The sequence below is a fragment of the Silene latifolia genome, chromosome Y (assembly GCF_048544455.1).
Source record: "Silene latifolia isolate original U9 population chromosome Y, ASM4854445v1, whole genome shotgun sequence".
In the NCBI taxonomy this organism is placed as follows: Eukaryota; Viridiplantae; Streptophyta; class Magnoliopsida; order Caryophyllales; family Caryophyllaceae; genus Silene; species Silene latifolia.
This window is the reverse complement of record NC_133538.1, coordinates 275,971,029-275,993,217: the sequence shown is the minus strand read 5'-3', so window position 1 is coordinate 275,993,217 and position 22,189 is coordinate 275,971,029. Positions and strand designations below refer to the sequence as shown.

Sequence of the window (22,189 nt, the reverse complement as noted above, 5' to 3'; positions counted from 1 at the left end):
TAGTGATGCCGATTGGGGCGGCTGCCCGGATACTAGGCGCTCGACATCGGGTTATTGTGTTTATATTGGTGACAACCTTATCTCTTGGTCCTCCAAACGCCAGGCCACACTTTCACGTTCAAGCGCGGAGGCCGAATACCGCGGTGTTGCAAAGTTGTAGCTGAATCTTGCTGGCTACGTAACTTATTACTTGAACTACAAGCTCCGGTTAGAAAAGCCACTATTGTTTATTGTGATAATGTCTCCGCAATTTATCTAGCCGGGAATCCCGTCAATCATCAACGTACTAAACATATCGAGCTCGATATATATTTCGTTAGGGAAAAGGTGGCTCTCGGTCAGGTTGTCGTCCGCCATGTACCTTCTCGTTATCAGTTCGCGGACGTGTTCACCAAAGGCTTACCCAAAGTTCTTTTTGACGATTTTCGTTCTAGTCTCAGCATTCGTCCTCCTCCCGCTTCGACTACGGGAGCTTAATAGAATATGAAATATTCTGTTGTATATTGTATAGTTGGCCTTCCTTATTAGTAGTATTCTTTAGCTAACTTAGAATATTGTATATCCCTTGATTAGTAGGATTAGTTGTAGCTAACTATAGCAATTACGTATGTATATATACTGATGATCTATGAATGAATAAACCAAGGTGTTTTATCATCTTTTATGGTATCAGAGCCAGTGTGACCAAAAGTCACGGGTTCAAATCCTGGCAACCTCAAAACTCCTCAAAAACTCGAAGTGGAAACCCAGCACACGGTACGGGGGAGCCGGTGCACAACTGACCACTCTTCAAGCCCAACCGACATTTGAGTGAGGGAGCGTAATAGGAATATTTATAATAGTTGGGCCTCAACCATCACCTTAAGGTTTTGGCTGAGATGGTTCGTCTATCATTTCCGTTAACTTGTTTTTGTATGTTTTTTTATAAAACCTACTGGCGACTCCATATTTATTAACATATTTTCAAAAAAGGAGATTTTTTCAGGGATCTTACAGTGGCGACTCCGCTAGGGACTTAATAAGCGGGTAAGACTCGAAATTTATTTGTAAAATTATATATTTGACTCGGTTTGAGGCCAAGCTTGCCGGGAAGTTTGTTCTCTTTTTTTCCGACACACATTTATTTGCAATGTGATCCATATCTGACAATTTCCATGTAAGACGTGTGTTTCATGCAGGTTAAGGCAAATCCAATATTGTGCACCTAATCTTCTGCTTGTATATATGGACTAATCTTATTATATTTTTTGTAATTTGTTAATTTTTTTTAATTTTTTTTAATTAATATTGATCTAATTATTGTATAGACAAAAAAGGCATAGACTCCCCGTAAGTCAATATTATGCCATTTAAGCTACCCTAATTCACCCTCGGTAAAGTATGTTATATACCTAGAAGGTCCATTCGACCGACTAGGCCTTACACATATTTTCCACCTCATGACGTTGTGTTTTGGCAACTCGCTTGGTCCATATGACTGAGTGAGCACAAAAGCGAGAGATACCCTCAGGTATTTTAATGTCGTGAGTACCCAATATCCAACCCGCAAACCTAACCATAGATCCCGTAGAACCTTTGATTAGGATCATATATTCGTTGTTTATTACTTTATTGTCTGTACTCTTGTTAAAATTTTTCTTGTCGTATGAGTTATTCAATTATGTCATAAGATAACTTGCATAACATCGATGCCTGCGTACAGTTTAAATTCCTTTGTACATATAAGTCATATTGTTAACACTAAGAGTGTACAAGGTCTTTATTAGAACGAGTATTTACATATAGCTTGTGCATTAATTAAATACGATACCTCTTAAAGTTAGGTGCATCTTATCTAGGTTTCTACTTGCAAATTTGGTAGGCAGAGTGTCTTTAACTGTGTGTGCATCAAAAGAGTTTTCACTTTCCATTCATGTTTCGGCAACATAACAACTAGTTATTAGGGTCGTTGGTGGTCATTATTGTACATAAGTAAATTGAACTCAAATGATGTCATTATTAGAATTTAGACCATGAATATTGAATATTTGTATGTAAATGCGTCAATGCCTAATTCATCATTTGTACATAATCAAAAACATAAGGCATCAGCATACCTGTTCTGTTTTGCTTTTTATATATTTTTCTTTTGTTTTTCTTTTTTTTTTCTTTTTCCGTATTCCTTTAAACAAATAGGGGTCTTAAAATTTTTTCCTCGATATATTTTTTAAAAAATAAGACAAACAAAATAAAAACTTTTCCTTTTCTTTCTTTACAATTTTCTATTTTCCAATTTCTTTTTTAACTCATTCATGATCCTTGTAGAAATCTGTATATATCGTCTCACACAGCGAGTCTTTCCATCAATTTCAAAATAATTATCACAAATTTCTATTTCTAGACTTTAATGTGATATCCACCGTCACTCTTTGGTTTCTCTTGCATGGAAAAAAATCTACAATTGCATTAGTGAGCACGTTATGCAGTGTGTTTGGCAATTGGCAATTTGTACTTGAATGAACATTCGTACAAATGTATCTTAATCTCATCATTAATTTTGCCACTAATAATTTTTTCATGTAAGACATTTAACGTGTCAGTTAAATATAGGACCATCCTAGTCCTTTTTGAGTTATATAAATAGGAAAATAGAAGAGCATATGTCATTTTTGTTAGTCACTTGTTCTACTTTTTACCCTTAACTAGTAGAATAGACTTGAAATACTTTAGGGCGTATCTCTTTAGTGTAGATCAATCGAGCTCTTAGAGTCAGGCTGAACGAGGGCGTGCATTTGACTATCTTTTCCATCTCCTGTGGTGTGATAATTCCTTGATCGCCGTGTCTCTAGCTAGGTGACCTCTAGGTTTGGAGACTCTTTCTTTTTCCCGATTTGTCAAATTCTCCATATTTCATATGACTACTAATCTAAATGAGCACAACTCTCTATTTACCAAATTTGTCAATTTCCCATATCTCAAATGCCTACTAAAAGAGCACAAACTCACATAATCGACAATTTTAGCAAATATTGTCATCCATTTCCATTGATGCTAAAAAACTGGCTCAAAAATATTCAAACCAGATTCATAGTACACCCGTGCCCAAACATATCAAATCAAATAAGACATGGGAGCGCGCACTCCGTGCTGTTTTATAGGTGACCACTAGTCCCTTAAAATGAACTTACGATGTAATTCTAAGTACCAATACAAGCTCAAAAATACTTAGTCAAAGTTGCAATCTACTCTAGTGACAAAAGTCTCAAAAAGTCAAAGACCAAAATGATCTCAAATAGATTCAAATCCAATGTCAAAAGTCTCAAAACTCAAAGACAAAAAAAATATGATCCCAAAGAGATACAAAATCCAGTGTCAAAAAAAAAAAACTTAAAAATTCACAAGACAAAAAAGTTCCAACCAAAGTTGCAATCGAATTCAATGTCAAAAGTCTCAAAAATTCACAAGGAAAAAGATTCCAGTCAAACTTTACAATTCAATTTTCAAAGTAGTCATTTTCCATTTCTTAGACAAGTCAATATCCACAGTTACGTTGTCTCAATTCCTCTTAGGACGATCCTTTCATTCATTTAGGTGAGTGAGAGAGGCACACAGGTCTCCAGTGTCTTCTAACACCATAGAACCTTCTACTCCACTCCATTTATCACCCTTGTTCAGCATCTAGGAATTCGGGGGATGTACACTAAGTTTATACGGTCACATAAGTATTTTGTTTCTATGGTATTAGTTTTACTTCATTAGTAGAGCTTGTTACTTTAAAGAGGACAAAACTCATTAAAATATAACTCAAATTAACAGGTCAAATAAAAATGATACAATTATTCTCTACACCAGATAAATTGTTAACTACTTCCAAAGTAAAATGTCGAGTCAGTGTCCAGTCTTTCTATTTGGATCACATTTGGGTCAGACCCCATCTTTTTCAAAATATTTTCAAAAATAAAATGAAAACTTTTTCAATACTCATTTCAAATGTTTTCGGAAAACAACATTTTGCGTTCATCAGTGCATCATATCTAATTGTCCAGGGCATGCATTTGCATTTTAGATGTCATATACGTGTCACTAAATATTCCAGATCTCCAGATTCATCCAAAGGGGGGGGGGGCTTCTCATAAAGTCTCATTTTCTCTCGTAATAAAATTTTGCCAGTTTCAAAATCAATCAATTCTCCAGCTCTTTTCGTGAAATAAAATTTTACGATCCTCAAATCGGCTTCTTTTTCAAAATAAAATTTTGAAATTCTTTGGTCGGCAGGCCCTGACATGCATTTAAGTTCTTAAAATAAAATTTTCTGAACTTGCCCTTTTTGCGAAATAAAATTTTGCAATTTTCAAATTTATCGGTCGGCGGGCCCTGACACGCATCTTAGTTTGTAAAATAAAATTTTACATTCTATTCCTTTTTTCAAAATAAAATTTTGAAATTAAACTTGGTCGGCAACCCTGACATGCATTTAAGTTCTTAAAATAAAATTTTCTGAACTTGCCCTTTTTGCGAAATAAAATTTTGCAATTTCTAAATAAATCGGTCGGCGGGCCCTGACCCGCATCTAAGTTTGTAAAATAAAATTTACGATCTTATCCATCCTTTTTCAAAATAAAATTTTGAATTCCTTGGTCGGCAGGCCCTGACATGCATCTGAGTTCTTAAAATAAAATTTTCTAAACTTCCTCTTTGCAAAATAAAATTTTGCATCCTAGTTTGTAAAATCAAATTTTACATTCTGATCCCTTTTCAAAATAAAATTTTGAATTCCTCGGTCGGCGGGCCCTGACACGCAATCGAGCTTGTGAAATCAAATTTTGCAGGTTTACCCTTAAGCTAAACAAAGTTTGGCTATTCCAGATTCCAGACCAGCAAAACAAAGTTTTGCTTTACCAGATTCCGGACCGGCGAAACAAAGTTTTGCCTTACCAGTTTCCAGAATGGTGAAACAAAGTTTTACCAGCTCCATTCCAGATTGACAAAACAAAGTTTTGTCATGCCAGTCCAGACCAGCTGAACAAAGTTTAGCTATACCACTTCCAGACTAGTGAAACAAAGTTTCAGTATGCCAGTTTCGGACCAACGAAACAAAGTTTTGTTGCACCAGTTCCAGCTTCATTCCAGATTAGTAAAACAAAGTTTTCCTAAGTCAGTCCCAGTTTCCAGCTACTTCAGACAGGTAAAAAAAGAGGTCCAGGTACGTTTCTTATCCTTTATCTGTCCCGACCAGACTACTTTGACCTTCGTCTTACTCAGACTCGGTCAAAGTGGGGGTTTCTGCAGACACCTCAAAATGTCTACCTAGCCTTACGGGTACCCGATGATGAGGCTCAAATTAAATGACTAAATGAAAATTGACGATGTTAATAATTTACGGCTCTTTACGCTTATTTCCTGATAAATCGATAAAATGGCATAAAACTACCTCAAAGCCTTCCATTTCCTTTAATTTCACCTCGACAATTATATTTTCAAGCTACGGAATAATAGTGTATTATCCGCACAAAACGGATTTGGTTTATATGATAGTGGCCTCAAGTGTGCTTATTAAATTGGATTTACGTCCTTTATTACTTCGACCAAAAGACTACGTATGATTTACAAATCTTATTAAGACATAGGAAACAATGGAAAAGACAAATAGGATTAAGTTTTCATGCCTACTTTATCATAACTAAAGATTAATTATCTAGACGCACAAACTCTTAAAGCACACAAACTCCATCTCTTTGTTTCCCAATCTGACTAAATTTCAATCTGAAACTCCACTATAAATACCATACAGACAGAGGACGATTCGGGGGAACGGACGAAAACTCGCCAAACCAGCGTTGATATTCATAAGATCTGACCAGAAATTCAATACTCTTATACATCGTCACAAATAAAACTATCTCAGCTTCAAATCAAACACTACAAATAAATTGTCCCAGTTTCTATATAAGCGCATAAGAGCCAATAATTAACGACAAAGTCGAAATTCATTAATAGTCAACATCCGCATAGGCCTGAGGGTACCAGATTCAAATAAGCTTTTCTCTACTCTTTCTTTTAATTAGTTCTTTTATTTTACCTTTTATTTATTTTTGTCTATTTTATTGTATTTACTAACTAAGTTAATTTGTCCTTGTCTCAAATTTACATCGTCTTATGTATAAAATTGTATAGTTAACCTTTTTTTATTGTTAGTTTCGTCAAATATATAATATTATGAATACATAGTAGAGGCCGTCAGTTTGATGGGCGATCCGGGTGCCTAACACCTTCCCTGATCGTACCTGTACCCCCGAATCCGCAGTCTTTGGTTCAGACCAGAGTGACGGATTAGTCCCCATTCCAGGGATCAAAAGGGGCTTTTTCCGTTAACTTGTTTTTGTATGTTTTTTTATAAAACCTACTGGCGACTCCATATTTATTAACATATTTTCAAAAAAGGAGACTTTTTCAGGGATCTCACAGAGTCAGAAGTTCATCGGTCCTTATTAGATCTTAGAGCGAGTTGGGGAAGTTGCATATCGTCTGGCTTTACCGGCGTTATAGAGAGTGCATAATGTGTTTCATGTATCGCAGCTGCGGAAGTATGTGAGTGACCCGTCACATGTGTTTGAGGCAGAGAGCTTAGAGCTAGATGAGTCCTTATCATATCTTGAGGTACCTAAGCAGATTCTTGACCGGAAGGTTAGGAAGAGTAGGAGTGGTGACACAGTTTTGCTTAAGATCCTTTGGTCTAACCACGAGACTGAGGAAGCTACATGGGAGGCAGAGGATGCCATGAGAGAGCGTTACCCTTTCCTTTTTGATCAGGTATGTATGGTTACGGGGACGTAACCTTGTTTCTTTTAGAGGGGTAGGAGATGATCGCAAAGAGTTTTTAAAAGTTTTTACACCCTTTTTATGTTGTGTCAGTATAGTTGTTGTCGTTGAGTCGGGTTGAGTTTGGGTTAGTAATATGTTTTATGTTAAGTTTTGTTTTGGTTGTTGAGTCGGGAGTGCGTAGTGTGAGTCTTTGTTTTGTTGTGGTTTAAACTTCGGGGACAAAGTTCTTTTTAAGGAGGGAAGACTGTAATACTACGTATTTATGAGTCTTGGGGTACTCTGTCGAGTAAGGGCGAGTTGCAGAATAAAATAGTTTCTGACCTATTGGGTACTCGATCGAGTAACATGGGTACTCGATCGAGTAAGGGGGCACTCGATCGAGTACCTTAGCTACTCGATCGAGTAGCCGGTTTACGGGGGATGATTTCTCGGGTTTTGTTAATAATGCGATTAGAGTATATAATACTTCCGACATTGTTCTTAAAACACTTTTCAAAACCTAATTACTGTCAAGAGAGAAAACAAAGTACGTTCTTTGCTTTAATCGCATTGTTGGCAAATCCCGGAGCTTGGAAGGTCGGATTTCACCTTTCTTTATACCGTTGTGATCCTTGCGTCGAGGGTAAGACCTATATACCGTTTTTATAATGTTTCTTTAAAGTTGGTTAAAACCTAATTTGGGGAATTGGGGGTTTTGTAGTATGTTATGCTTGGTAGTGATTATATGTTTGTATGTTAGGAGGAGGATTCGTAGAGGAAGCTTTTTGATATCAGCTGTGAGACCGTCTGATTGTTGTACTTTCCAGGTAGGGTTTCCCTACTCAGTAGTATTTACATAATGTGTGGTGATTGTGCTGTAGTTAGTGATTGTTGATTGATTAAGACGGATGTTGCTGTTGTATTGTAATTGTGATTGTTTGTCTCTGGTTCTCGAGATGCGTTCTCAGCTGAGTGGAGTCACTTGCGGGAGTGGCTTCACGCCCTAGTTTCGCCCTTCGTGGAACCCGCCACGGAAGGGGATGTGCACATTAATGGGACACGGTTATCGCTAGGTATGATGAGCGGGGATTTGGTGGGTACGGCTGCGGTCCCCCACTGGCAGGGCTGGTCTAGTGGACAGTCGGTGATGGAGATTGATTGGAGTGGGTGATTATGTGTGACTGTTTGAGCTATCTTGATTACTGTATTGTTGGTTGTATACAATTGTGTGAATAGTACTGACCCCGGTTTATTGTTTTAAAACCTGCGGTGATCCATTCGGGGATGGTGAGCAGATATTGAGCAGGTATGAGTTGAGTACGGGGATAGCTGGGATGTGCCACGATCTGATGATAGAGGTCTTCCGCTGTAGCTTAGTAGTTTTCATAAACATTTCAGTTAGATCAGTAGACATTTGGTTTGAGAACATGTATACGTATTTTGGTTTGGTTTTTGGATTGTAACCTTTCACTAATGTATTTCTATTTAAACGTTGTTTCATTATTGTTTATTTGGTTATCATTGCCTCGGGTAACCGAGATGGTAACATCCTTATATCTGGGTGGTCCTGGTAAGGCACTTGGAGTATAGGGGTGTTACAATAATAAAATCAATGAGACTCACAACGCTTGTCCCAGACGATCTTCAACATAGCAACAAGAGATCAAATAGCATCGGAAGAATTTTTCTTTACCTAAATCTCTCATTTTGCCTAGAGCGCCCGCCCTTGCGGGTTTTCACTCTAGCCTTTAATTTTTTTTTCAATCTCATCTCTACTCTCGTGGCACGAAACTCAATTCTTCATTTTACCCGGAGCGCCCTTTCGGGTTTTCACTCCGTCGTCGGCCACATCCCAATCTTGCCTAGGCGCCCTTTCGGGTTTTCACCTAGCCGAGATACTTTTTCTTTCTTTTTCTTCTTTTTTTTTATTTATTTTTTTTGTAATAATTGCCTTCCAGAAGCGCCGTTGTTTAACGTCGTTGGCTCGACATCTCGCGGAATGGTGAACTACTCGACTTAAGATAGAGGTTAGAGATTTACCTTTTCAAAGGAATGGAATGAGCACTTGATTTGATATGTATAACTTGTGTTGCTTTACCAGAGCCCTTCCGGCGAATTAGTTTATCAAACCAAGTCTTACCCTTTCTTTTACCAGCCTCAGCATCTTTAAGATTCTCCTATAAAAGGATACACCTTTTCACTTTAGGTTAGAGAGTCCTGCAAAATATCACAAGTTTTGCTCGGAATTGGTGGCTTCCAGCTTCTCATATAATTATGGTTAGTAGCAATAGCACAAAGAGAATAAACCGTAGAGTTAGTCAAATTAGGTGGATAAATTTCAAATTTAACCACCCTCCCATTAAACTCCATAGTCAAGGAACCATTTGGAACATCAATTTGCGTTCCTGCGGTCTTTAAGAATGGTCGACCCAATAACATTGGGACTTCATTGACCTCCTGTGCCATATCCAAAACATAGAAATCATTTGGAAAAACTAGCTGATCTACCTTAACCATTACATTCTCTACTACTCCCCTAGGGTGAACACTAGACCTATTAGCAAGTTGGACTACCATCCTGGTACTCTTTAAAGGACCAAGTTTAAGAGACTCATAAATATGGAAGGGAATGACATATATCGACGCCCCTAGATCTAACATGGCTCTTTTAAACCGTGTATCACTTATGGTGAAGGGTATAGCGAACACACCCGGATCACTACACTTGGGAGGGGTCTTACTCTTAAACAAAGTCGACACAAATTCACTAGCTTTTCCCTTTGGCCTTTTCAAACTAAGTTCCTTTTGATTTCTTTTAATTGTACAAAGTTCTTTTAAAAACATTAAGTACCTAGGAACACTCTTAAGCAACTCAAGTAAAGGGATATTTACCTCGCATTTACGAAAGGTTTCGTAAATATCAGTGTCATGCTCTTTCTTCTTGGTATATTTCAAAGCCTTGGGAAAAGGTGGGAGGGGATCATATAAAGGCATGCTCATATAAAGGCATGGATGGTGTCACCTCCTTGGAATTAGATGCATCTTCTTCTCCTCCTCCATCTTTCAGCAGCTTATCATCTTCCACCACTAACTCCTCTTTTTCTTGGATAATCACCACCTTAGGCTTAGCTTTTGGCGTATACCATTTCTCATTGACACAACACTCACATTCTCCCTAGGATTAATAACTGTTTGAGATGGTAAAGCACCTAATTGTTTAGCTTCCAAACGATTCACCGTGGTAGCTAATTGACTAACCTGATTCTCAAGATTCATGAAATTTTGCTTATTTCCTGCTTTATCTTGAGTGACACTGATGGTAAAAGCCCGAATCATGTCCTTAGTAGACATTGATGAACTTGGTGTGGCTTGTGGTGGTGCCCGAGGTATGGAATGTTGCTCTTGTGGTCGCAGAATAAACTGACTTTTAGGAAGGCCAGATGATAGGTTAGCTTGAGAATTTCCCCAACGGAAGTTAGGATGAGCTTTCCATCCCTCATTATAAGTACTATAGCATGGATCCCATTTCTTGTTTGGACTACTCTCCCATACACCATTTACTGTCTGAGAACCACCCTCTTGCATTTGAGGGCACAAATCGCTAGGATGACCCTCAGTAGAGCATATACCACAAATAACAGCCATTTGTCTGCTAGATAACATATCATGGAGTGTAGAAGCAATATTATCAACCTTTTCCTCCAAGCAAAGATTAACACCCATAACACTCACTCCTCTCCGTGAAGGTATTCTCTCAAACTGTCTAGAGGTCTCAGCTAGCTCTGTGATAACCTCCCAAGCTTCATCTGGATTCTTGTTGTCTATATTTCTTCCACAAGCAGAATGAATCATATGGCGGTCATCTTGGTTCAGTCCACCACAAAAATACATGATGAGATCCTGTTCGGAGTAACCATGGTAGGGGCAGCTGGCACATAACGGCTTAAACTTTTCAAGGTACTCGTACAAAGTTTCTCCGTCTTGCTGCTCAATATTACGGATGGCTCTTTTCAGTTGAGCTAATTGAGAAGGAGGAAAATACTCCTCCAAGAATGCTTTCTTCATACCTATCCAAGTAGTGATACTCGCCGGTGGTAGATAGTTTATTAACCAGTCTCTCGCGTTGCCTTTCAAGGAGAAATGAAAGGCTCTCAATTTCAATTGCTCATCTGTGACATCAACTGGCTTCATACCGGTGCACACAATATGAAAGTCCGAAAGATGCTTATTCGGATCCTCAATACTCGTCCCACTGAAACTTGGTAATTGATGTATCAAACCAGATTTCAGTTCAAAAGTAATTCCATTTCCCAATGCTGGAAAAGTTATGCATAATGGCTGAACAGCAAGATTTGGAGTCGTGAACTCCTTTAATGTGCAGGTCTCTCTAGCCATATTCAAAGACTTTTTGGATTCTTCATAAATTTCAGAAATGTCAGAATCGGAATGCAGATCGTCGAACTCACTGCCTTCGGGAATAGCCACTATTGCACCTCGTTTGTTCTTCCATAACCTGAAAAGAGTATGCTTAATCTCGCGGTCGAAAGGCTCGAGGTTCAGGTTAGAAGAACGAGTACTATGCATAAAATAACTAAATAACAATAAAGACCATACACTAACACACAAAAATTAAACTATTGTCTTCCCCTGCAACGATGCCAAAATTTGGTAAGCCGAGATCTTATGCTCCTAAAAATAAGTAATTAAGTCCTATTACCTTAAACTATATAGTAGAGGTAAATCGGGTGTAGAATCCGCATGGAAGGCGATGTAATTAATGCATAAAAAGTAAAGAGTAAAAGTGACAATAATATGGGGGGTTTTATGATTGATTAAACTATTGACTATTGAACAAATAATAAAGATGGGTGAATTCAGTTGATTAAAAGGTCTTGGGTCAACAAACATTCACTATCAACAAACCAATTGGTCTTCGATTGTCTTTAATCCAATTACTCTCAAGCACTTTATTGTGAAAATACAAGTTTCCCTTTCCTCTTAAGTTTAGTCAACTAACTCGAAACACGATATTAGGAGACTCTAATTATTGAACAATCTAATCCACGCGTCTAGATTTAATCCAACAAAAGCATTAACAATCAAAGGAGGCAATAAAGATAACGATCTTTAACACACGCGGTTAATGATTCAAATTATATGTTTAGTCTCTACTTCGTCCTAATAACGATGAAACAAATACAAATTATTAGGATACATTAAAGTTTGCTGCTTTAGTCTAGATTAATTGAACAATTACGGATTCAATTTTTAAACATGCAATAAATTAAAGTAAACAATTACCAATTGATCAGATTAGTAAGAGGAAACAATAATCATGAAATAAGAACAAGAGACATAAACAATACTTGAGAAATAAAGAAAGAAAGAACAATCTCACAATTAATTAGTTAATAGCTTCAATCTGTTGATCCAAGAAAGGAGGATTAGTTCCTCATAATTTCTAAGCAAAACTAATTAGGGTTCTAGAGAGTATTTTCCAATTTCCCAATACAACTTATTGAATGATGAATAATAGGTAAGATCTAGATACTTAACCTAATAATAATACTAGCTAACAATAATACTAATAATAATAATTACTAATAATAATACTCTGAAATAAAGAAATAACACGAAGAAATAAGCAAATCTGACATGGACTGACTATGACATGAGTCGCCCGTGTCCATACTCAAGTCGCGTCTTCAGCTGACTAAGAAACACTTTTCCGTTCTTCAAAGTTGAATGCTTCGTGTTTCTTATTTCATTGTTTCATGCAGGCCTTCACTTCTTCACTTGTTGGCCCAAAGTGAGACAAACCCATGTGACCTTGTCTTTTAGTGGGTTTTCTTCTTTTAATTTCCTTTGCTCCACTTAATCCCACAATAATAAACTTGTACTATGTTGTAAGATAAACCCATAAACTTATTGGTCTATATTTTACATAATTATTCTCAAATAGTATTAATGACATAAAATGAGAATTTATCCAAATTATACTTCTAAAACTCCACTTCTGTTATCAATTACTCACATAAATCGACACTCCTATAACATATTAAACCCGTCTTATCAATCACCTCAAGTTCCACCTAGTACTCTCTTATATTCTCATTTCATAAATTTTTGTTACCATCTTCCAATTCTCATCAATCCCCGAATTCCATTTACACATTCCTACAACTATGAACAACCCAAGTTATCATCTTATTTCACCCTTAGGTACCTCAATTACTTTCTCATTGTTCCACCAAAATTTCCAAGCCATATTCAACAATAATATTCCTTAATATGCAATTCAAATTTCGTTCACTATCCATAAGTTCAAATACTTAGCAAATGTTCAACCTAGATTACACCTTACTTATTATCCACAAATTACTTCATACACTCATAGTACCCAATTCAAGACATCATACACAAGCTAAACTCACTTTCTTCTATTCCTAATTTCAAAATATGAGCCTAAAACTGGTGCAAGCTGGTCGTGGAGAAAGTTATGTGGAGTTAAAGAGAAGTTGAAGGCAGGTTATCTGAATGATTGGTGGCTGCAACAGGGGCATAAGTATACTATCAATGCTGGGTATTCGTGGTTGGGGACGTCTAGCAACAGGGTTGCTTGGACCCCTTTTGTTTGGAATTCACTGAGCTTACCTAAGCATTGCCTGATTGGATGGATTGTGGCTCATGGAAAAATTCTCACTCGGGACAGATTATATCAGATGGGCATTTGTGGGGATACTGTCTGCTGTATTTGTGGAGCTCAAAATGAAAGTAATACTCATCTCTTTTTTGAGTGTGCTTATAGCAAAGCTTGCTTGGATTTACTTAATGGATTTTTTCAGATGGCCATTCCTATAGACAACTTCATGCACTGGTGGTTAAAGATAAGATTGAAGAACTTACTAAGGAAGAAAATCATTGCTGCTGGTATTCAATCTCTGATTTATAATATATGGGAGATGAGAAACAGGAGTTGAGTAGATGGAGTACTGCGGAGACCGGGGAAACTGATTGAGAAGATTTTGCAGAACCTTAGACTGCGGCTGCAAGTGCTGCATTCTACTGGGAAGATTAATGATAGTTATAGAGATTGGATATGGTTGTTTTATGTTTCATTTAGTTGATTAATATTTGTAGTTGGGTGTGTAAAACGGTTGATGTATGTTGGTGATTTCACTTTGGTATAATATTACTTACATTTTACCAAAAAAAAAATAATAATTTCCAAATATGATTCATACACCTACCTACTCACACGGTTCAAGTCCACATCAAAAGACTAAGCTCATATTAACGCTACTATAACGCATGTCTCGTGTTCATGACCTTCAAGACAAACATGGAAAGATGAACTGAAGGGAAATCACATAATTGATGGTCCTAATTCGAGGCAATACACGACAAATTATTGAACACCAAGGCAATTGACATGGTTAAATCAATGACGAAGCATGAAATCAAACTTTGGCATGAAAGGTTGGGTAAATATAAAAAATAAATCTTTGAAGAAAATTTAAGGTAAAATTCTCCAACTTAGGACAATATGTCACATTATTAACAAAATTGTAAGCTTGCTTCACAATAAAACCAAGTATTAAGCACATAGAATCAAAATTTGAGCATCAATACCATAATTTTCCACACATATCACCATTAAAAAAGGTTGGGCACTATGAGACAATTGAGCCAAGTTTTCACACATGGAAATCCAAAAATTTGGGCAAGATTTTAAGGTGAAATCCCCCACTTAAGACATTATATAGCATTATTAACAAAATTGAAATCTTATTACTCAATTAATTCAAGAAAACTTTAAACCAAAATTTTCAAATTTTGAGACCATGCGTAACATCATTAAGTAACATTTAAATATTTATGACATAATTATACGAAAATGGGGTATATAAAAAATAATTGGATTTGTCGGTATAACTAACATAAATGACAAAACTTTAAACATTTTGTAAGCCAACACTGCTAGCTTAATACAACACAATGTAACATCAACAAGTACTAAGTACCAAGAAACAACTGGATCAAGTCTTGAGTACAAAGATCAAAATCATTCGTTTCAAAATGAAATTTCAAAAGATTTGGACAATATTTTAAGATAAAAGTTTGATTCAAATTAATGCATGACCTTACTAACCGAGAAAATCAAAAATTAAGCATGACAGGGTTCTTGAGCATCATTAGTCAACTAAACTAAGTCTTTAAACAAGAAGAATCAAAATTTACGTATGAACATTATGGTTTCAAAATTCTTGGAACAAAATTTTCAAGACAAGATTGCAAACATATGACAAGAGTAAACAATAACAACCAAGGTTAAATCCTTGTTGAACGATCACACCACGCAATAAACAACAAATCAATTATTGACTCAAGAATACATATTTTCGGATTCATAAAATTTTTGGGCAAGATTCAACATAAAATTTTACACTTGACATCATAAATGGTATAGAAGGTGATTAATATCATGAACTAAACAAGTCATGCAATTAATTGACAAAATTTGAAGGAATTAGCGTAGATTTAAACAAAATCAAATTGGAACAAATTAAGAGCAATGAGAAAACCACTCACATTCTTTAATTAGCAAGAATTAAGGGAATAAAAAAGGAGTAGAAAGTTTAAGTCTAAGCAACAAACATCAACAATGGAGTTTAGGAAAATTTTAAAGATATTTTGGTATTTTTGTTACGAGAAACGATGAAGAAATGCAAGAAATAAGGTAATAATGCAAATTTCGCGAATTTTACAACCCAGAAAATGGCACTCGGTTGAGTGCCAGTCCACTCAGTCGAGTGCCCTCTGCACTCGGTCGAGTGACTCACTTCCGGAAATTTTCAAGTTTATGGAAATTGGTCCACTCGGTCAAGTGGTAGGGTTCACTCGGTTGGGTGCCTCTCTATGGGTTGTAATTTTCAACCAAGGAGTACTTTTCTTATACAAGCGACTATTTTACTAACAGTTATTACTAATCACACTTTAACTATAACATTAGTGAAACCCAAACATATATGCGGTATTGAAATGCTAAAGGACGGGGCTAGTGCCCCTCACACACCAACACGTAACAACCATTCTCAAAACATGACATACGTATCATTACTTTCATCCAACTTCTACATGTTATCACATATCGTATGAACAGTTATATCATGTAAGAATCCTATCAACTATGCAAATTACGGCTTTAAAACTCATCATATTTAAACAAGCAACACTCATACAAACAATTGCATTTCACATGAAACAATCCTCCACTCATATCACATATACCTCATTCAAGTAGACATTTTCATTTCATCCTTTCAACTATCATATGTTATCATTCGCCACACAACCTCTATATCATGAAAGATGCTTAACAAAACTATAACACAAGTATATTCATGCAACATTTAACTTCACGTTTCCCAACTCATAACCACCCACGTAGTGACCAACCGAAATAATGGGATCTAGTTTTGAAATAAGGGATCCTTCTCACCCAAAACTGACCTCCTATTGTACTCAAGTCACGTTCATTTTATTAGACACCCATAGATTCATTTTGGTTCATTGGTTTTGGTTCCAAAATCGTCGCTCTGATACCACTTTGTAACACCCCCTTCTTACCCGGTCAAGGTAATTAGGAAATGTTACCGTCTCGGTTTCCCGAGGCAGTAAAATCGGAATTACAATTAAGAAAATTTATTAAATAAATAACAAGTTTAGTGATTACATAAATGTAATCAAACTTATAAATGTGAACTATAGAAATTACAAGTCGACTACCATCTATGTCATCTATGTTATGCTACTCGACTCCGAGTCCAAGGCGCGGCCCAAATTCCGATCACGTCAACAAGATAAACCTGTAATCAACCTACTCCCCATATGATCGAAAATATCATATGGATCGACACAGGCCACCCCGAAAATAGGTGACAATTATAGAGACACACAAACGCCAGTTTCAATAAATAAAGTGTGACACAACTCAAAGTGTGTGAGTATGCATTATAACTATAATATGAATGAGACGCTATCAAACAACAACCCCTCCGGTACCGGGACACACCTAGACGTACCCACAACCACCACGGTACTGGGATACACCCAGACATACCGACAACTACACTGGTACCGGGACATGCTCAGAAATACCAACAACCACAAATAGGTACTGAGACACGCCCAAATGTACGGGGTTCGAAAGCCAACCGGTTCCCCTGGTAGACGTTGTGTCTCAACCACACGAGTCCCTCCGTACTCAAGTTATTAATGTGCCCATCCCTCTTGGAGTGGGAAGCTCCAAAAGGTAACTCAAGTGAAAGACGGTCTCCTAACCGCCTTCCGTCTCCTCAACAACAACCAAACAATCACAACCGTCATATTCTCCAATATACAATGACAAATACAATAAATGCAAGATACCACACAATATGACAATTTCCGACTCATCAAGTCGTCTTAACCAATATCATGTTATAATGTAATCCAACCAACATACTTATCTCCTTAATGATGCTATTATCCACTAAACATGTTATAATGCAATTACTCTAATTATGTGAAACTAATTACAACATTAACCACAACATATATAATGACCACATTATTAAAACCGAGTAGGATTAACGTACCTTTTAGCATTCTTCACAAGCAAATCTAATATAATAAGATTCCGCCTCATAAGATCGTCTCATTCTACAATAATCATATCATAGATATCATATACATCCTACTCTTATATAACACAAGACCCCTTATTATTACCCTTTAATTACTCGTAAAACTAACTAATATCACTAATTAACAACACCCATAAAAACCCCCAAATTCTTGGGTTGGAGTCTTATAACGAATTATCGAATATAAAGGGAAAAGGTAGTATAATACTCACCAACTGATAAGGAACAAGAATATGTGAACGAATCTCCCAAATTCTTCACCCATAGTTGTAGATCTAAGATTTAGAGAAGAAGGGATTGTAGAGATAGGTAGGAGGGTTTTAGAGAAAAGGAAATAGGGTTTGAAAATGGGAAAATCAGAAAAATAGGGTATATATATGTCAAGGCCCATCAATAGGAAAGCCCACGCGCGGAAACTCACCGGTTCCCGTATTGCTCGGTCGAGTGCTCGGTTCACTCAGTCGAGTGAGGCTCCACTCGGTCAAGCGAGCCTCCACTCAGTCGAGTGACCTACGATCAGGAGCTTTAACAAATTTGCAGACTCACTCGTTCCCTCACTCGGTCGAGTATTCAGCCACTCGACCGAGTACTAGCTCTAGAATTTACGAGGTATTACATACAATGTGACTTTGACGTGCATGCCGATTTTGGCCGTGCGAGATGATTCCTAGGAGCTTTTGGCCATGCAAGTTTGGCCGTGTGAGTTCAAGTTGGCCGTGAAACTTTGCCAAGTTGCATTGTTGACGTAAAGACCCTCTTTTCTTGCCTTATCTTGTTGTTTTTTACCTAGACCTTTGTTTTAAGGCCTATGGGGGGTATATTAACACTTGTTTAACATTATAACTATTTGACTAAGTCTAATTCACATGTGTAAAGATGGTTTTTATATATTTCACCCATATATGTTATGTTTGCCTCGAATGGCCAATGGATTCATGTTTGGTTAATATGTTACTTCGTTTCTTGCCTTAACTTATTGATATACCTTTAAACGTTAGTTCTGCTTGTGTATGACGTATTAACACTTGTTTATCATTAGAAAAACTTGTGTATGTCTCATTCACCTTGTGGGTGACAAAATTTGGGTGTTTGGCTCATGCATGTCATGTTTACCTCGAATGGTCATTTAATTATGTATATTTCTGTAGAACCGATATCTCATGTCTTTTGTGCCTATAACTTTCTTATTGGACTTGATGTCTAAGTTGCATTAGTACATTCCATGGTTGTAGTGTCATTGCGCATAGCATGCTAGCATGACTTTGGGTTACGCCACTTCCATTAGGCCGTTATGCCGGATTTGGTATGCTCATTCTCTTTACGCCACTCTCGTGCCGTTCTGCCGGGTACGGTATGCTCATTCTCTTTACGCCCCTTTTGTGCCGTTCTACCGAATTTGAGGTACTTGGCTTCCACTTTGTTGCATCGAGTCTTGGATGCGAAACGTTTATTACATGTCAAATCGGAAAACGTTCATCCCGAGATTCTGGACAGGTTTAGACTAGGACCATCTTATTATCATCGTCCTACCCAGCGGATTAAGCCTAGAGTCGTAAAGTCTTGCATAGTTATGATGCTTTGCATATGTCATTTACCATGAGAGTTATGTCTTGAATTGTTGAATGGTGTGTCCTTTGATTCCCTTACTTAGTCTCGTTCTTGGCTAAGCATTGTGAGTCATATTGTCATGATTGTTTCTATGCGTTGTGTTTTTCCCTGAAGAGTTTTTTTATCGTATCGGGCACTAAGGGGTGAAATGCAAGCCTCTTAGTATCGATATGGTTGGCAAACGATAAACGTTACTCTTCTTTCTTTTTGTACTCACAAGTTTCATATAGGGGGTTTATTTTGTATGTTATTGTTTATCTTTGCCTATGTCACATGATGACGATAATAGTTAAATTTGTGTTATCGATTATGATCAGATGCTGTATTGTGTACTATTCGTTCTTGCTATTACGTTATCTAAATTGACTTACTTGTGTTGGATTATACTTATATTGACCTTATTTTTGTGTGTTTTTGTGTAATATGGCTGGGAGAACCCCGAGTTACTCCCCACTGACTATGACATTCATTTTTAATGAATGAACATGTTGTAGTTTGGTGCCTTAATGAGGTATTTGGACGAGTAAGGTAGCGAGCGTTGTACTTACAACGAATGACCTTTCTCGTTGTAGTTTAGTATTGTACTTAGTATTATAATTTTTTTTTGTTTAGGGATTAAGATCCCGTGCATCTAGCTAAATTGTATTTTGTATAAAAGCTTTATTAAACTCAATATTTGGTTTATTTAGTGACTCCGCGGTTTTTATAAATAAAGTTTTTAAAATCCCGCATTTTTCCGCCGTAGTTTTAGTGTTTACTTTATTGTATAACTACGGGGGTCCACAGTTGGAATTCCATCATGACATGATAAAGGGTAATTGGTGTTGGTCTCATGTTGTCATTGAATTTGCATTATAATATGTTAATGGAAGAAATTGCATCATGAGGCATGTTCGGTGATCGTAATTCATGTGAAAGCTTTATGCTTGGCATTTGTGTGTATATTGTGACATATGTGATTGTGGTGGATGTTGGGGGTTGTTGGTGGAGTGGTGGTGGTGATACATGGTTGTTGAGGAGACGTAAGACGGGTCGGGAAACTATCTTACGCTTGGGTCGCCTCTTAGAGCTTCCCACTTCAAGAGGGACGTGAACGTTTATGACTTGAGTATAGAGGGGCTTGTGTGGTGTCACGACGCCTGGCAGGGGTACGGTTAAGCTCCCAGGCTCGGTACCATAAACATGTTCCGAGTACCTATTTTACGGGTTGCAGTCCGGTTGTTTGTGTAATACCTCGTATTTTCTAGTAGTGCACTCGTCGAGTAGATCGACTGAGTGGCAGTGTACTCGACCGAGTGCCCTCTGGTTAATTTACCAACTCTTTCTTTTGAGTCACTCGGCCGAGTGGCTGGTGTACTCGACAGAGTACGGTTCACTCGACCGAGTGCTACCCAGAACTCGACTGAGTGGCCTATCTCAGACCTAATTTTACGCACGTGGGCTTCACGTTTTTAGGTCGTTGTATATAAGCCCCCTTTTCAGATTTCCCATTCATTTCTCAACCCTAAACATCTCGAAACTCCCACTATACCTTTCAAATCCTCTCAAAACGTCCCAACAACCTTATCCTGTAAAAATCGTACCTTACCTTAAATATTTGGTGTTCAAGCTTCAACCTTTTGTCTTCTTTACCTTTTGTAAGTTGTTATTTACTCTTTTCCTCTTCTTATTTATTATTAGTAACCCTAGATTTTTAGGGGTTTTGTCTTATGAGGATTTAATTAGGGTTTGAGTTAATTAAATAGTTTAGTTAAGGAATTAAGAGTATTTTATTGTTGTAGAACATATTTGTGATAGAAGTTACTTAATTAATTGTAGGATGAGGTTTGATACGTGCATTTTATATAGTCTTTTTAGCCTATTTTATGCACGTATTTCTATGCCTTTATCGTGGTTTATTGCTATGAAATGCCCCGAATATGCTACTTTGGGTTATTATGTCTTATTTGCAGGTATGGATCCGAAAGTAGTGAAATCAAGCTATTTACCGTCCGTTTAGCATGCATTTGGAGGAAGAGATAATTCGGAGCTTGGAAAGTGCTATTTTGAGATGCGCATTGGAGTAAGGAAGTTAGGCGAGCCAAGAGAGTGCTTCAATTTGCTAGTTCCTGCTTGTAAGAGCCATATCTCGAGTTCTACAATAGATATTCAGGTGATTCCAATTGGAGATGAAAGTTTGTCCTCTTAGCTTTCCAACGCCACCGGAATCACCCTGTTTGACCAAGTAACGAAGAAATGGCAGCCGTTTGAAGTTCAGTGCGCGAAGCAGGAATTACGCGCTGAGAAGTGCTCGATCGAGAACTGTTTCTATTCGATCGAGAGCCCATTTTCTCGATCGAGAGCCACTTCTTCTCGATCGAGTGGTTTTAGGATGAATAAGTACTCGATCGACTATTTTTCCTTTCGATCGACCAGTTCCTTTTATGCCTTTGCTCGATCGAGTGATTTAATTGCTCGATCGAGTGGATTTTGCTGACGGGCTGGGCTTTTTGCTTTAATTCCATCATTAGGTTTAATTATACTCCTATTTTCTTATAAATAGGAGTTAGGTCGTCAGTTATGTTATGCTTTTTATCCGGAGACACTCTGACTCTCTCTTTTCTCTTGGAACGATACACTGTTACTTTGCTTTTTATTCCGGATCATTATTTCAGTAACATTTCTTCCCTTTTCTCTCTTAATTTAATGTTTAATTCTCTTTTAATTCTTGTTCTTGTTTATTTTATCATGAGTAGCTAATTCCCCCTAGTATGTTAGGATTAGGGAAGCCGTGGTAGCGATGTTTTAACCGACTTGAATAGGTTAGACTTGCGATAGAATTGTATTAGGCAATTTAATTGTTATCCGGTCGAATGAATGCATGCAGGAGACCATAAATTTAGTTAACCCCGACCTATATCGAAAGATTGGAAGGGAAGGCTTGCTTAATTACAATAGGGTATTGCGGTGAGGGCGAAAGTTAAGTCGCGTTTTACGCTCTAGGGCGGTTTAAGGACCGAAAGGTGACGACCATAGCTCTTCTTATCAATAGTTTAATCGCCTTAGTATTCCCAATAATATAAGATTTGATAGCTGCCACGGTAGACCGACTCCTAGCATACTCCCTTCTCTTA

General features: G+C 37.3%; 1 protein-coding gene across 1 annotated transcript; it reads right to left on the bottom strand.

Moving 5' to 3' along the window:
• Positions 1–8,982: 8,982 nt before the first annotated feature.
• Positions 8,983–9,774, bottom strand: LOC141630731 (uncharacterized). Its single transcript, XM_074443495.1, has one exon. It carries the CDS (start codon positions 9,772–9,774, stop codon positions 8,983–8,985), a length of 792 nt encoding a protein of 263 aa, XP_074299596.1.
• Positions 9,775–22,189: the final 12,415 nt, after the last annotated feature.